Source organism: Hyla sarda, chromosome 11, assembly GCF_029499605.1.
Source record: "Hyla sarda isolate aHylSar1 chromosome 11, aHylSar1.hap1, whole genome shotgun sequence".
In the NCBI taxonomy this organism is placed as follows: Eukaryota; Metazoa; Chordata; class Amphibia; order Anura; family Hylidae; genus Hyla; species Hyla sarda.
The window spans coordinates 102,602,361-102,620,327 of NC_079199.1; the positions used below are offsets into that span (position 1 = coordinate 102,602,361).

The 17,967-nt window shown below is 49.3% G+C and overlaps 1 protein-coding gene across 1 annotated transcript; it reads right to left on the reverse strand.

Moving 5' to 3' along the window:
* Window positions 1–15,965: 15,965 nt before the first annotated feature.
* Window positions 15,966–17,161, reverse strand: CHST14 (carbohydrate sulfotransferase 14). Its single transcript, XM_056546851.1, has one exon. It carries the CDS (start codon window positions 17,074–17,076, stop codon window positions 16,042–16,044), a length of 1,035 nt encoding a protein of 344 aa, XP_056402826.1. The 5' UTR covers window positions 17,077–17,161; the 3' UTR covers window positions 15,966–16,041.
* Between the last annotated feature and the right edge of the window lie 806 nt (window positions 17,162–17,967).

Sequence of the window (17,967 nt, forward strand, 5' to 3'; positions counted from 1 at the left end):
GGCCATCAACGGCCGGGAACCGCGGCTAATACAGGACATCACCGATCGTGGTGATGCCCTGTATTAACCCTTCAGATGCGGCGATCAAAGCTGACCGCCACGTCTGAAGGGAAAGTGACACTAACCCGGCTGTTCAGTCGGGCTGTTTGGGACCGCCGCGATTTCACCGCGGCGGTCCCGAACAGCCCGACTGAATAGCCGGGTTAGTGCTTACAGGACACCGGGAGGGACCTTACCTGCCTCCTCGGTGTCTTCTCCGTTCAGGGATCCCCTGTATGGCCGGCGCTCTCCTTCCTCGTCATCACGTCGTCGTGTACGTGCGTCGGCGTGCGTAATGACATGATGGCGGCGACGGAGAGCGAGGATACCCGGCCGGCAGCAGAGACGTTCCGGAGCGACGGGGACACGGCGACAGCGATGGAACGACATCCAGGGCAGCGGTGACGGGTCCGGAGCGGCGGGGACACGTGAGTATTACCTCCTATGCAGTGGTCTTCAATCTGCGGACCTCCAGATGTTGCAAAACTACAACTCCCAGCATGCCCGGACAGCCAACGGCTGTCCGGGCATGCTGGGAGTTGTAGTTTTGCAACATGTGGAGGTCCGCAGGTTGAAGACCACTATTGGGTTCAAAATCTCCATTTTTTTAGATTTTGCACCTATAAATTGGGTGCGTCTCATATGCCGGTGCGTCCTATAGGGCGAAAAATACGGTATTTCCTTAAAGAGAACCTGTCATCAAAATATATTTTCTAAACTAACTCACATTATATTCACTAACAACTCCTAATACCCCTCCTGCCCTATATAAAAAATTCTGAACTTTAAAAAGCTGTGTATCATACCTTTCCCCTTGCTCACACTGTGTCTCGCCATGCCCCGCACGCACTTCCTGAGTTTGGACTCCTGCAAGTCCAGGTGGAGACCAAACTAACTGTTTGGGAACAGAACAGAGCCACCTAGTGGCCGTTTTTTTCCAATCATATTAAAAACATATAAAGGTTGAAAATTTTAACAAAAGGGTCTTATAATAACATAAGGAACAATATATTAAAATTATAGTTTGGTGACTGGTACTCTTTAAAGGAGTTTATGATTTTAGAAATTAATTTTCAAAGTTATTGCAATGGTTTCCCTCATCTTCCATTATAAGAACCATTTTTGAACATGGTATCATCTTCAGAGGTGGTTCACTGAAGATGTACATTTTCCTTTAAATGGGCGCTCTCATTAAAACTAATTTTTGCTATTGCACTCCTTATGTTAAATAAAACATCTTTCTAATGTACTTTGTTGAATAAAAAAAAAAAAAAAAAAAAAGAAGTTTTGTATGTTTTATTTCTGTTTAAAAAAGCTGCCACTAGGTGTCTCCCTACTTGCCCAGAACACATTCCCCCCCCCCCCCCCCATCTTTTGTACAGACTTTGGACTCCTGCTGGCCTGGCAGAAGTCCAAAATCAGGAAATGCAGTCTTGAGCTGGGGGAGTCTTGAGCTGAAACGCCCCCTCCCATAGACTTGCATTGAGGGGGCGTGGCTGTGACTTCACAACCCCCGCAGCCCGCATTCGGAACCGCATGTTCCAAACGCTGGGGCAGTGGAGTACCCCTTTAAACCTTTTTTTATTTTTAACAAAAACAATGAAAGTGTCCAACTTTTATCTACGCAGGAGACCGGAGAGGATCTGGATGACACGGTCAATTTGTGCTTCTTATCTTTGATTTGCTGGAGGGAATAATAAATCTTGCGCACCACACCGGTTAACATGTCGAGTCCCTGCTAAGTTTTCTTCCTCCTCTCGTACTAAGGCCAGGTTGACACAGCAAATTTCTAAGCATATTTCATTCGCAAAATTCGCGGAAAAATTTTGTCCATATTTTTAACATAATGGGGGAGGGGGGGGGGGTTCATGAAATCTTGGGCAGAGGAAAAATTGAGCAGTTGTCCGTAGCAACCAATCAGATCGCTTCTTTCGTTTTTGAAAAGGCCTCTGAAAAAGAAAAGTAGATTTTCTGGGATAATTGGCGCATACTATAAAATACACGTCACATTTTACACTGCTTTAAAGGGGTACTCCGGTGGAAAACATTTTTTTTTTAAATCAACTGGTGCCAGAAAGTTAAACAGATTTGTAAATAACTTCTATTAAAAAATCTTAATCCTTCCAGTACTTATTAGCTGCTGTATACTACAGACAAAGTTCTTTTCTTTTTGGAATTTTTTTCCTGCTCTCTGCTGACACCTCTGTCCGTATCAGGAACTGTCCAGAGCAGGAGCAAATCTTCATAGCAAACCTATGCTGCTCTGGACAGTTCCTGATACGGACAGAGGGGTCAGCAGAGAGCACTGTGGACAGAAAAAAAAAGAAATCCAAGAAGAAATGAACTTTCTCTGTAATATACAGCCGCTAATAAGTACTGGAAGGATAAAGATTTTTTTTAATAGAAGTGATTTACAAATCTGTTTAACTTTCTGGCACCTTAGGTTAGGTTCCCACTATGGAATTTCCACCTGCAATTCCGCTTTGAAATTGCAGGCAGAAATTCCGCTTACTAAAATGTATAGTGTAGTGAATGGGTTTCCGTTCACAAACTCACACTTCGGAATTTGTGAAGCGGAATTTGTGAACGGAAAATCCACTTGAAAATTTCCGCCTGAAGAATGGCGTTGCTCATTCTTCAGACGGTAAGGCTAGGTTCACACTGTGGAATTTCTGGGCAGAATTTCTGCCGGAGATCGAGCTGGCGGCACTAGGACCGCACCGACTACATTGCCGTCCCCATAGATGGCAATGCATTTCTATGCAGATCTCCCAAAAGATCCACCCAGAAATGCATTGCAGTCTATGGGGGCAGCAGCAATGCAGTCTGCTCGGTCCTAGCGCCGCCGGCTCGATCTCAGGCAGAAATTCTGCCCAGAAATTCCACAGTGTGAACCCAGCCTTATACTCATGGAACACATTGCGGTCTATTGGAGACTGCAGTGTCCACACGGTCCTGATCAGTCGGCGCTGGCCGCACTCGGAATCTCCGGGCGGAAATTTCTGCCCGGAGATTCCGCAGTGTGAAACTAGCCTTTGGGTCTATTCACATGGCAGAATTTCTAGTTGCGGAATTTCGCCTCAAACTAAAGCCCATAGACTTCTTTGGGATTCTGCACTCCTATTCACACTTCTGAATTTCTGCTTGCGGAATTCCGCTTGCGGAATTCCGCAAGCAGAAATTCAGAAGTGTGAATGGGAGTGCAGAATCCCATAGAAGTCTATGGGCTTTAATTTGAGGGAGCATTTCTGCCGTGTGAATAGACCCTTAGGCTAGGTTCACACTGTGGAATTTCTGGGCAGAATTTCTGCCGGAGATCAAGCTGGCAGCATTAGGACCGCGCGGACTACATTGCCGTCCCCATAGATGGCAATGCATTTCTGAGCAGGTCTCCCAAAAGATCCACCCAGAAATGCATTGCAGTCTATGGGGGCAGCAATGCAGTCTGCTTGGTCCTAGAGCCGTCGGCTCGATCTCTGGCAGAAATTCTGCCCAGAAATACCACAGTGTGAACCTAGCCTTAGCCTAAAGTTGAGACTACGGAATCTCCAAGCAGAAAATTTCCGACCAAGAGATTTCGAGTGCGGCCAGCGCCAGACTGATCAGTGCGGACACTGCAGTCTCCAATAGACCGCAATGTGTTCCGTGAGTATTTCCGCCTGAAGAATGAGCAACGCCCTTCTTCAGGCGGAAATTTCCAAGCGGATTTTCCGTTCTCAAATGCCGCTTCACAAATTCGGAAGTGTAAATTTGTGAACGGAAACCCATTCACTACACTATACATTTTAGTAAGCGGAATTTCTTCCAAAGAGGAATTGCAGGCGGAAATTCCGTAGTGTGAACCTAACCTTACTGTGTTGAATCCCATCAATCCCAATTATTGTGTGGGGCACTCTTACATTTTGGCGCACAGTTTTTTTTTTTTGGGGGGGGGGGGGGTTACTATAATGATGAGAGCACAGGGGGCAGCAAAATGGAGAATAAATTCATGGGGTATCCTTCCACTATTACTTCTTACTTATAGGCTGCAGTGCACACTGCGCAGCTTTGAAGCGGCAATGACATGTCCGAGAAGAAAAGTCCAATCGTGTGTAATAAAAAACACTAAAAATCATTCGTATTTACTCCTTTATGTGAATAATCCATCCACTATTATATAAAATAGACAAAAAAAGAAAAATTGCCACAATCTACAACTAAGTGATCAATAGAAGAGACTCAAAATTTCACTGCGAAATGATCCATTTTTTTATGTAACAAGTTTGAAAGACTTAAATGGGCGCAGTCAGAATGAAAAACTTTTTATTTTATTTTATTTTATAGAAATCATGGCTTATAAAAAAAGACCACTAGGGGTCCCCATAGCATCCAGATCATAATCCTGTCCGACTGCAGCATCATCTATGTCCCAGCTGAAGCACAGGCAGGGACAATGTCCAGAAAGCCAGGGCGGGACTATCTCTCCTGTCCTATCAGACTGCAGCATGAAAACAGAGAGGAGGAGGGTAACAGATCAGCCTGCAGTGATTGGGTGAAGAAAACCGGCGCAGCACAGCAGACTCAGGGAGGAAGTGAATGCATGGTGAGTGAGGGCGGGTTCAGTGCTTGCCTTGGACATGCCCCCTTCCTGAGCAGTGGATGTCAGAATGAGTGAGCTGCAGAACAGACTGCACTTTAGGGGAGGGGAAGGGATAAAAAGAGGAGAGAAACACACGACTACGGGATCATACTAAATGTAGGGATTGTTTGTAGCCATGGAGACACATAAGTCCGCACAGGAGCTGAGTACACAGATTTTGTTTTTTTTAATGTTTTAAAAGGGGTAATACCCACATATCTGAACAATAGACAGTCCAGGTCTCAAGGATATCGTTTAGAGCAGTGTTTCCTAATCGTTGTGCCTCCAGCTGTTGCAAAACTACAACTCCCAGCATGCCCGGACAGCCTTCGGCTGTCCGGGCAGGCTGGGAGATGTAGTTTTGCAACAGCTGGAGGCACAACGATTAGGAAGCACTGGCCTAGACTGTTAGCTAGGCAGTCGCCAGCACTCAGTTCTCAACGGGGGGCCTCAGGTTCACATCCCATTGAGGGCAGTGGTGACCCCCCACAGTCCCCCCCACTTGAAAGTCCCCAGACTGCATCTACGTCTATAGGTTATCATGGGGTCACCAAGGCAAAGAAGACCCATCAACACTTCCTAAATGTCTCATTAGGATGAGGTCCTGCCAAACCCAACAATCCTTGTTTAAATCACGGTCCTTGTATAGGACTATTACGGCCAAATCCAGGATAAGTAAAAAGTGTGATTCAGTGGCCACTAACGGTACAAAAATCACTTAACATGAGCCGCATGCCTCCTTCACTTTCGGGGCAGCAGCGCCCCCTATTGACAGCAGGGAGCCGATCCTAGCGACGCCTTCCGTCTTTTACCATAAGAGACGTGTAACAAAACTGGAAGCTTGTATGAGACGGGGTCACTTTCTGTTGCTGAAATACCCAATGTGCATCTTCTACGTGTGAACATACTCTTAAAGAGGGATTCCCACCACAACTTTTTTTTAAGGGTCAAAGAACGTGCTCAATACCCCAAATGCAGTAAAATGTGTTCACACAAAAATGTTCAGGAGGATGCGGTCTATGGCTTAGCCCTTCTCCTTAAGGAGAGAGGCCCCCCATACCCTTACCCTTTCGCCTCCGGGCCTTAAAAGGCACCTGCAAGGTTCCGGGTTCAAAGTCCCCCATTGTCCGAAGCTCAGGAAGGACCAACAATGTTCCTAGCATCAACCTAGACATCAACCCAACCAGGGAGGCAACAAGGTGGCATGGGGAGCCAGGGTTGAAGGGAGGTGCGGAACCTGATGGCCACACACTGCTCCCCTAGACCGACAGGAAGGGCACTGCACCCTGATCAATCCTGTTACCACCAACACGTGAAAAAAAAAACATAAATTAAATAGATACGGTAAGTTACCGCCTGGTCATCTGGCCGTGTTTATGAAAATTACTCCGACCCCTCCGACCTTAGCCAGAAGGCCAGCAATCAAGAGTTGAGTGCCAAAGGTGAGCGTTGGTAGTGTTCGTGCCAACACTCAATGGTAACCACCACCCAGTGAGATCAGACACCCCGAGGTCACCTCTCCCCAAGGCACAAAGTAACTTGGCTCTTACCTCCCAGTGACGAGATCCGGAGGGAACAGGCCTCACCGGGGCAGCCGTTTAGCTGGTGAGTATTTTGGCCTTGGAACGCCCTGGTGCACCTGTCCCCTTCATGCACAAATCCATGCTTTCCTAATGGGTACCCGAAAACCACTGATCTGAACTGATACTACACTAGATCTTAGCCAAATTAACAAATAATAACTATTTGGCCAAGTCCTACCACCATTCTCATGGTGCGGTTATGTCCTGCTGTAGTCCTTCTCCTGCAGGGAGAACACGCGCAGATGCGGTGAATGGAGGTTTACAGTCCATGTCCTGTGTCAGGATGGATGGGCATGCACAGTGGCGCCCATGTGCCGCTTTCTGGAACATTATATCATTGGTACTGGAGCTTTTCACAATAGAATGGGGGCCAACAGACATGATTTTGTGGACCACCTGCACTGATGGGGGAGCTGCTGCTCGCCGTATACATGAAATTTGTGTTGGCTAAACCCACTGATTTTGGGCAGACTGGCCACCCATCTAATGTGTATGGGAACATTCCGTCTCTTTGCCAATGGTAGGTTCACCATTTGTTCTCGGTAAAATAAACCACTGCCAGAAAGATGGCCCCAAAGGTTGGCCCCCTCCCCCTCCTTCTTAATGTACCGTCATTCAACAAAACCACCTTGTCCCCAATTATCAGCTCCATACAGTATGGTGCCCAAATACAGTACCACATGATGGCCAAGTATTACATCCATACAACTGCCTTAATAACAATGGTATGCTGCACATAGTGCTCAAATAATGCCAATATACACTGCCTAAAAACCATCTCCATACATATTGCTGTACGTTCAATATTAGGATTCTCAGTGGTTGCAGAATTGCAGCCAGTTTCAGTTTGATAGTAAGAGTCCCTGTGTTGCCCATAGCAACCAGGCGGAGCTCAGCTTTCATCTCTCCTATTCCTCTGGTAAAATGAAAGCTAAGCTTTGATTGGTTGCTATGGGCAACAGAGAGAATCTATACTATAAAACAGCACCATAAGTCTCCCCCAAGGGCTTCGGTTTCCTGTAGCGCCATCGTAGGTGAGATGACGCATTGCACCGTTCCTTTTGAAACCAACAGGTTGTCTGTGAAGTAGATGGACGACGTGCTTGGTGCTCCAGAGAAACGTCCTATCAGTAACAACTCTCCAGAAACCCCAAAGGTGTGAACATGGCCTAACAAATAAGGTTTCAGTAATAAGGGATCCCCTATTAAAGGGGTAGTCCAGTGCTGAAAAACATCCCCTATCCTAAGGAAAGAGGATGGTTTCAGATCGTGGGGGTCCGACCACTGGGGCCCCCTGCAATCTCCTGTATGGGGCCCTGGCAGCCCGCGGGAAGGGGTCGTGTCGACCACCGCACGAAGCGGCGGCTGACACGCCCCCTCAATACAAGTTTATGGCAGAGCCGGAGCGCTACCTTCGGCAATCTCCGGCTCTGCCATTGCGACGTATTGAGGTGGCGTGTCGGCCGCCGCTTCGTGCGGTGGTCGACACCCGCTATCTGGACAGCGAGCCGGGGCCCCGTAGAGAGAGATCGTGGGGGGCCCCAGCGGTCGGACCCCCCGTGATCTTAAACTTATCCCCTATCCTTAGGATAGGGATACGTTTTTCAGCACTGGACTACCCCTTTAACTCGGACACGGAAAAGGCGATGCGTCTTGGGCTCCTGTTTTCGCCTCACTTCCTCCTCAGCTGGCCTGGCAGACATGTTGCACAGGTGCTATATACAATCTGAGAATATTATGCGTTGGTATGCGATCTCATTGGCTATTTAAACCACTGGGGACAACCATAGATTCACCCCCTGATGAAGGGAAACCAAAACGCGCGTCGGGGATTCATGTGACTGCTGGTTTTCATTGATTGTTTATAGTATTGTTATTTCTTATGATTTTTTTGTTATATTTTTGTCTTAGTTTTACGGGTATGTTGATATATATGATGTTTGGTGTAAAAACATTCTTTTGTCGGTGAAATTGGAGTACCGACCCCGTTACACTCAACCCGTAAGCTCAGCAGTTGGGTGTTGTATATGAGAAGGCGACTTGGGGTCTCTGGGCTGGTGACCCGATGCCGCTGACACCAGTAATACCATGAGGAATGTGCAGCCCAGGACAGATCCCCCATTGTGTCACTCACTTACCGCTGCAGGTCAAGGATTACATGGCTGCTCTGTGTTACTTATAACAGGGCCCGGAGATGGTAACCTCGCAATTCTTTTCGTGACAAAGAGACTCCTTGTAACTATGAAAAGGAACGACAGCAAAAACTTGTGATCACAGTGTAGACGGTGCGCACTGATAAACCTTCCTCCATGTCTCTCAAGTGGCGATTACCAGAATACCTACAGATCTGCAGCATCAATTCTAGGGGCTTAAAGGGGTACTCCCGTGAAAATGTATTATTTTTTTTTTTAAATAAACTTGTGCCAGAAAGTTAAACAGATTTGTAAATTACTTCTATTTAAAAACCTTAATCCTTCCAGTACTTATTAGCTGCTGAATACTACAGAGGAAATGGTTTTCATTTTGGAACACAGAGCTCTCTGCTGACATCACGAGCACTGTGCTCTCTGCTGACATCTCTGTCCATTTTAGGAACTGTCCAGAGCAGCATATGTTTTCTATGGGGATTTTCTCCTACTCTGGACAGTTCTTAAAATGGAAAGAGATGTCAGCAGAGAGCACTGTGGTTATTATGTCAGCAGAGAGCTCCTCTGTGTTTCAAAAAGAAAACCATTTCCTCTGTAGTATTCAGCAGCTAATAAGTACTGGAAGGATTGAGATTATTTAATAGAAGTAATTAACAAATCTGTTTAACTTTCTGGCACCAGTTGATTTAAAAAAAAAAAAAAAAAAGTTTTCCACAGGAGTACCCCTTTAAACTATCATAAGAGGGGGGATTATGATCTACGGAAAAGGGCTGCAGCTGTGATATAGATCTGCGTCCACTCCACTGTTCTATGATCGGGACAACGCTCTGCCAGAAACTGCAGCCTAGCCCTTTGTAATGAATGGGGTCGTCTGCTGTTCTCTACACCACCAGGTGGTCTGGGGGGCGCCACTGTAGGGAAAACTATTAAGGAAATGTAAAAAAAAAGTGGAATTCACTAAAGTGGAAAATGTGTAGATCATACAAACTTGCCTGCCGGTGATGTAAAGTTTTCTACGATCCGTAGAAAAAAAGAAACTAAAACCAAGAGCGCATAATCAGTTTTCTACTCACGCGCAGTTAGCGTAGGGCTAGTGTAAGTCCGCGCATGCGCACTTGTTAGTCAGGGGAGTCCATAGTAAACTGTGAGTGCATGCGCTCACAGTTTACTATGGACTCCCCTGACTAACAACTGCGCATGCGCAGACTTACGCTAGCCCTAGGCTAACTGTGTGTGAGCAGAAAACTGCGCATGCGCTCTTAGTTTTCTAAGGATCGTAGAAAACTTTACATCACCAGGTCACTTGTGTATTCTACTAATCATTTTATTAAAGGGGTATTCCAGTTTCCGAAAATTGTATTTAAATAAGAATATCACCCCATAATGTAGAAAGAGGATCCCAGCTGACGATCTTGGATAAAACTTTGTCTTTTATTAAAATGAAGATTAAAATGTAGTTTCACAAGCTCAGAGGTACAGATAGCTCAGGATCTGACGCGTTTCGGTGAGAACACCTTAGTCGTAGATTTCTGACTCTGAGCTATCTGTACCTCTGAGCTTGAGATCTTCAGATGGAACCCTTTCCTTTTTCTACATTGGTGTTGGGCTGTAACTCCAAGCCATTCAATGTTGGACCCTCTGGAGGGGGAGGGAAGAACTGGTTCTGGGTGTTTTCAGCTATCACCCTATAATATATAACTTACTAATTTAGTTTTATTGTATTATAGTTGTACAGGCTTTATCATGTTTTTTTTGTGTGATTCACCCCTGACAGGAGGTTGTGTAGTCCTCTCATTGTCAGTGTGGTGTTGTCCCAGCAGACCCCCCCCCCCCCTCTCTTCTGACAGGAGGTTGCATAGTCTTCTCATTGTAATAATGGTATTGTCTCAGCAGCTCCTTGGCTCCTCCTTCGCTCTTCAGGAAGTTGTGTAGTCCTCTCATTGTCAGTGTGGTGTTGTCTACAGCTCCCTAGTTCCTCCTTCTCTCACTCATCCCTCTTTCCCGACAGGAAGTTGTGTAGTCCTCTCATCACTGTCAGTGTGGTGTTGTCTCAGCAGTCCCCCTCTCTCGTACCTGACAGGAAGATGTCTAGTCTTCTCAATGTCAGTATGGTGATGTCTCAGCAGCTCCCTGGCTTCTCCTTCTCTCCTGACAAAAAGTGGTGTAGTCCTCTCATTGCCAGTATGGTGTTGTCTTCAGTTCCCCGGCTCCTCCCTCTCTCCTGACAGGAAGTTGTGCAGTCCTCTCATCATTATTAGTGTGTTGTTTCAGCAGTCCCACCCCCCTGTTCCTCTCTCTCTCTTTCCTGACAGGAAGTTATGTAGTCTTCTCATTGTCAGTATGGTATTATCTCAGCAGCTTCCTTGCTCCTCCCTTTCTCCTAACAGAAAGTTGTGTAGTCCTCACATTGTCAGTATGGTGTTGTCTCCAGCTCCCCGGCTCCTCCCTCTCTCCTGACAGGAACGCAATCTGTGATAGGGAACCCCGAAAGGAGCTTCTGACTTGGATGTGAACCTAACTTTAAAGGGAACCAGTCACCTGTACCAAATTATGGGCAACATGGAACAGATTAAAGCAGCGGGATGCTGACACACTATGATTTACTGTGCAACGCTCCACCAGGATCCGCCCCAATGACCACTTACCAGGGTTCCAGATATTTAAAACTGAGTCCCGGTATCCTAATCCATGCGTGAAACAGGCGACAGGTTCCCTTTAAACCATAACTATCATTTAAAAAAAAAAAAAAAAAAAAATTTTTTTTAAATCAACTGGTGCCAGAAAGTTAAACAGATTTGTAAATTACTTCTATTTAAAAAAAACTTAAACCTTCCAGGACTTATCAGCTGCTGTATGCTCCACAGGAAGTTGTATAGGTAGTTCTTTCCAGTCTGATCACAGTGCTCTCTGCTGCCACCTCTGTCCATGTCAGGAACTGTCCAGAGCAGGAGAGGTTTGCTATAGGGATTTGCTCCTACTCTGGACAGTTCCTGACACGGACAGAGGTGTCAGCAGAGAGCACTGTGGTCAGACAGAAAGGAAATTCAAAAAGAAAAGTATACAGCTGCTAATAAGTAATGGAAGGATTAAGATTTTTAAATAGAAGTAATTTACAAATCTGTTTAACTTTCTGGCACCAGTTGATTAATATATATATATATATATATATATATATATATATATTCCCCCCCCCCACTGGAGTACCTCTTTATTAGAGACATGTCAACAAGTTTTAAAACTACTACCCCCAGCATCCTGGGAGCTGCAGTTTTGCAACAGCTGAAGACACTGCACTAGGAAGAAGTTCACATTAGAATTCCGCTTGGAAATTCCATAGTGTGAACATAACCTTAGGCCACTAGTAGCAAAAATGTCAAAGATTCCTTAGCAGTGGTCTCCAAACTGAGGACCTCCAACTGTTGCAAAACTACAACTCCCAGCATGCTGTGGGTTCTAGTTATGCAACTTTCGTAGGTCCACAGACTGCAAACAACCATAGTCTATTTGGCTATGTACAACGGTGGAATTTCCGTGCGGACTTTCCACCAACAGCGGAGCCATGGCATAACATGCTGGCGCTAGGACCGCTCGGAAATGCGCCAACTCATACATCCCCAGAATCGGAAATTCCGCGGCAGAAACTTCTGCCAAGGAAATTCCGCCAAGTGCACAGCGCAGCAGAATCTCATTAAAATCAATGGGACTCTGCTGCTGCGAAATGCATAGCCTTTAAAGGGGTACTCCGCTGGATAGGGGATGTCAGATCGCAGGGTGGGGGGGGGCGGAGGTCCTGCGATCTCCCGCAGCAACGGGCTATCTAAACCTGGGTTCCTGCAGCAGTGGTCGTGATGTCTCAGCCACGCCCCTTCGTGACACCACGCCCCCTCCATTCATGTCTATGGGAGGGGGCGTGTCTAACGACACGCCCCCTCCCATAGACATGAATGGAGGGGGCGTGGCGTCACGTAACAAAGTGGTGTGCCCGTAACGTCACGATCACGGCCTCCGCTGGAGCACCGGAGTTTCCCTTTACCTCCAGAAAAAGGTTTCTGAATTAACAACAAGAAACGTAATATTTTTATAATTTTTTTTTTATATAAAATGATTTAATACTGTCTGAGAAGTTCATAGAAAGTGTTAAAAAAAAAATCCCACACACCCTTCCCCCCCCCCCCCCCCCGACTCGGTACTGAACAGGTTAACCCTCCCATTTGCGTCTGACCGACTCCCGGGGGGGCGACAGGCGCTGACTTGTCCAGGAATAACCTCCGTCAGCTCCGCCACATACAATACATCACTGCTGTTCACAAACAAAAAATACTTTATGCCATAGTAAAAAAAACAAAAAAAGGTTAAAAATAGATTTATAGATTTAGGAACTTTTTAGTTTTTTTTTTAGTTAGTACAAAAATCTTTGGTTACGTTAAAAGTGCAAAGAACGGAATATAATAAAGGAGAGGTTGAGGATAAAAGTGTGAGCGTGTAAACAACACGAGATGGGGCAGAGAGGGGGCGCCACCGGCCTGAGACGGTCCCCAAGGTTAATTTAAAAACATTGTCGTACACTGGTGTATGTAAGTGCCTATGTGTGTCATAGTTTATAAAGTTACATGACGATCTGATGTCCGAGACATTGGGAAGAGGCGTCTGTACAGTATGAAGGGGTTAACCCCCCCTCGGCCCCATCCCGTTGACCGTGTCCCCACCGCCCTTGGCCCCATCCCGTTCACCGTGCCCCTACCGCCCTCGGCCCCATCCCGGTCACCGTGTCCCCACCCCCTTGGCCCCATCCCATTAACCGTGTCCCCACCCCCTTGGCCCCATCCCGTTCACTGTGTCCCCACCCCCTCGGCCCCATCCCATTAACCGTGTCCCCACCCCCTCGGCCCCATCCCGTTCACCGTGTCCCCACCCCCTCGGCCCCATCCCGTTCACCGTGTCCCCACCCCCTTGGCCCCATCCCATTCACCGTGTCCCCACCGCCCTCGGCCCCATCCTGTTCACCGTGTCCCCACCCCCTTGGCCCCATCCTGGTCACCGTGTCCCTACCGCCCTCGGCCCCATCCCGTTCACCGTGTCCCTATCCCCCTCGGCCCCATCCCGTTCACCGTGTCCCCACCCCCTTGGCCCCATCCTGGTCACCGTGTCCCAACCGCCCTTGGCCCCATCCCGGTCACCTTGCATAGATTAGGAATAGATGTAGGATGCCTACTAGTATACAGGACGCAGGTACTGCCGCTGTAGACACTGAAGGTTACACTGTAACAATAAGGTAATACTATGTATCCTATGTACAAAGCTCAGGTACTACACACAGGACCCCGAGGAAACCTGCGAAGTGTAGGAAGGAATTGCCACAAAACCGGCAGTAGTCACTGGTGATGTTGGGCAGGGTATAGGTCCTCACTGCCGGCTATAGTCACTGGTGATGTTGGGCAGGGTGTAGGTCCTCACTGCCGGCAGTAGTCACTGGTGATGTTGGGCAGGGTATAGGTCCTCACTGCCGGCAGTAGTCACTGGTGATGTTGGGCAGGGTGTAGGTCCTCACTGCCGGCAGTAGTCACTGGTGATGTTGGGCAGGGTGTAGGTCCTCACTGCCGGCAGTAGTCACTGGTGATGTTGGGCAGGGTGTAGGTCCTCACTGCCGGCAGTAGTCACTGGTGATGTTGGGCAGGGTGTAGGTCCTCACTGCCGGCAGTAGTCACTGGTGATGTTGGGCAGGGTGTAGGTCCTCACTGCCGGCAGTAGTCACTGGTGATGTTGGGCAGGGTATAGGTCCTCACTGCCGGCAGTAGTCACTGGTGATGTTGGGCAGGGTGTAGGTCCTCACTGCCGGCAGTAGTCACTGGTGATGTTGGGCAGGGTGTAGGTCCTCACTGCCGGCAGTAGTCGCTGGTGATGTTGGGCAGGGTGTAGGTCCTCACTGCCGGCAGTAGTCACTGGTGATGTTGGGCAGGGTGTAGGTCCTCATTGCCGGCAGTAGTCACTGGTGATGTTGGGCAGGGTGTAGGTCCTCACTGCCGGCAGTAGTCACTGGTGATGTTGGGCAGGGTGTAGGTCCTCACTGCCGGCAGTAGTCACTGGTGATGTTGGGCAGGGTGTAGGTCCTCACTGCCGGCAGTAGTCACTGGTGATGTTGGGCAGGGTATAGGTCCTCACTGCCGGCAGTAGTCACTGGTGATGTTGGGCAGGGTGTAGGTCCTCACTGCCGGCAGTAGTCACTGGTGATGTTGGGCAGGGTATAGGTCCTCACTGCCGGCAGTAGTCACTGGTGATGTTGGGCAGGGTGTAGGTCCTCACTGCCGGCAGTAGTCACTGGTGATGTTGGGCAGGGTGTAGGTCCTCACTGCCGGCAGTAGTCACTGGTGATGTTGGGCAGGGTGTAGGTCCTCACTGCCGGCAGTAGTCACTGGTGATGTTGGGCAGGGTGTAGGTCCTCACTGCCGGCAGTAGTCACTGGTGATGTTGGGCAGGGTGTAGGTCCTCACTGCCGGCAGTAGTCGCTGGTGATGTTGGGCAGGGTGTAGGTCCTCACTGCCGGCAGTAGTCACTGGTGATGTTGGGCAGGGTGTAGGTCCTCACTGCCGGCAGTAGTCACTGGTGATGTTGGGCAGGGTGTAGGTCCTCACTGCCGGCAGTAGTCGCTGGTGATGTTGGGCAGGGTATAGGTCCTCACTGCCGGCATTAGTCACTGGTGATGTTGGGCAGGGTATAGGTCCTCACTGCCGGCAGTAGTCACTGGTGATGTTGGGCAGGGTGTAGGTCCTCACTGCCGGCAGTAGTCGCTGGTGATGTTGGGCAGGGTGTAGGTCCTCACTGCCGGCAGTAGTCGCTGGTGATGTTGGGCAGGGTATAGGTCCTCACTGCCGGCATTAGTCACTGGTGATGTTGGGCAGGGTGTAGGCGAACAGGGAGTAGTCACTGGTGATGTTGGGCAGGGTATAGGTCCTCACTGCCGGCAGTAGTCACTGGTGATGTTGGGCAGGGTATAGGTCCTCACTAACGGCAGTAGTCACTGGTGATGTTGGGCAGGGTGTAGGTCCTCACTGCCGGCAGTAGTCACTGGTGATGTTGGGCAGGGTGTAGGTCCTCACTGCCGGCAGTAGTCACTGATGATGTTGGGCAGGGTATAGGTCCTCACTGCCGGCAGTAGTCACTGGTGATGTTGGGCAGGGTGTAGGTCCTCACTGCCGGCAGTAGTCACTGGTGATGTTGGGCAGGGTGTAGGTCCTCACTGCCGGCAGTAGTCACTGGTGATGTTGGGCAGGGTGTAGGTCCTCACTGCCGGCAGTAGTCACTGGTGATGTTGGGCAGGGTGTAGGTCCTCACTGCCGGCAGTAGTCACTGGTGATGTTGGGCAGGGTATAGGTCCTCACTGCCGGCAGTAGTCACTGGTGATGTTGGGCAGGGTGTAGGTCCTCACTGCCGGCAGTAGTCACTGGTGATGTTGGGCAGGGTGTAGGTCCTCACTGCCGGCAGTAGTCACTGGTGATGTTGGGCAGGGTGTAGGTCCTCACTGCCGGCAGTAGTCACTGGTGATGTTGGGCAGGGTATAGGTCCTCACTGCCGGCAGTAGTCACTGGTGATGTTGGGCAGGGTGTAGGTCCTCACTGCCGGCAGTAGTCACTGGTGATGTTGGGCAGGGTATAGGTCCTCACTGCCGGCAGTAGTCACTGGTGATGTTGGGCAGGGTGTAGGCGAACAGGGAGTAGTCTAGGACGTATTTGGGCAGCAGCTCCCGGATTAGCCCCTGGGGGGTGTTGCATAGGAAGTACCGCAGCGTCTCTTTGGTTACCGGCTTGTACCAGGCCTGCCTCTCCGGGAACTGGATGTATGGGGGGGCACCGATGGTGTCCAGGACTTGGCTGGCGTCCTGTCGCAGGCGCTCGTAGGTGCCAATGTACTGGTAGGGCACGGCGCAGGGCTGGCACAGGTTACTGATGGGCATCCAGTGCTCGTTCATCTTCTCCACATCCTCGTCCAGCAGGTACCGCACGAACTCTGAGAAGGTGACGTCGTCGCCCTTGGAGCCGGTTGGGTCCTTGCGGTACCGCCGCACGATCTCCATGCCATAGCGCTGCTGGTACTCCTTGATCTCACCGAACTTGTTGCGGTAGGCGGAGAGCAGCCGCTCCAGGGGGTCCCGTACAAACAGGAACTTGTAGTAGTGCTGCAGCCGGTACCGCACCTGATCGGAGGGGAGGTCGGCCAGGAACACCAGGTCGCTCTTGTGGTCCATCTTTAGCTTAGTGTGAATACTGTCCAGGCTGCCGTCCAGCACCTTCAGCACCCGCTTCCAGTTGGAGCACGCCACCTTCGGCACATAGCAGTACAGCAGCCGGTACTTGTCACTGACTATGATGTGCCGGAGCAGCGTCCTCCTCTGTCCCGGGGGCAGAGCCCACACACTGCGGGGCATGTTCTCACACACGCGGCTCATGGTGCGGTTCCGCAGCTCGCGCACGATCTGCAGCTCCAGCTCCTCGTCCCCCGTTACCGCGGGCTCCCGGCCCCGCCATGCCACGTCCCCGCGGGGAGGAGGGGTCTTCACCTCAGCCAGGATCCCCCGCTCGATCATCAGCAGCAGCCCGCTGGAGGCCACGATCACCCCGAACATCAGCATGGAGGGCAGCAGGGCGCCGTGTGCCCGGGCCCGGGGGAGCGCCCTCTCCGGAGACATCGGGAACATCGTGCAGCCTCAGCCCGGGCTCATAGCGGAGGCTCCGGGACCGTGAGGGGCTCCGGGCGATGTCACTGCGTTACCGCCTCCATCCCAGGTACAGGGAAACGCGTCACGGTCACGTGGTGCAGGAGAGAATGCTTCGTGTACAGTGAGGAGGAGGACCAGAGCCGCGTATATACTGACTGTATATATATATATATACTATCCGTGTACAGAGAGGAGGACCAGAACCGCGTATATACTGACTGTATATATATATATATACTATCCGTGTACAGAGAGGAGGACCAGAACCGCGTATATACTGACTATATATATATATACTATCCGTGTACAGTGAGGAGGAGGACCAGAACCGCGTATATACTGACTGTATATATATATATATACTATCCGTGTACAGTGAGGAGGAGGACCAGAGCCGCGTATATACTGGCTGTATATATATATACTATCCGTGTACAGTGAGGAGGAGGACCAGAACCGCGTATATACTGACTGTATATATATATATATACTATCCGTGTACAGTGAGGAGGAGGACCAGAACCGCGTATATACTGACTGTATATATATATACTATCCGTGTACAGAGAGGAGGAGGACCAGAACCGCGTATATACTGGCTGTATATATATATATACTATCCGTGTACAGTGAGGAGGAGGACCAGAACCGCGTATATACTGACTGTATATATATATATATACTATCCGTGTACAGTGAGGAGGAGGACCAGAACCACGTATATACTGACTGTATATATATATATACTATCCGTGTACAGTGAGGAGGAGGACCAGAACCGCGTATATACTGACTGTATATATATATACTATCCGTGTACAGTGAGGAGGAGGACCAGAACCGCGTATATACTGACTGTATATATATATA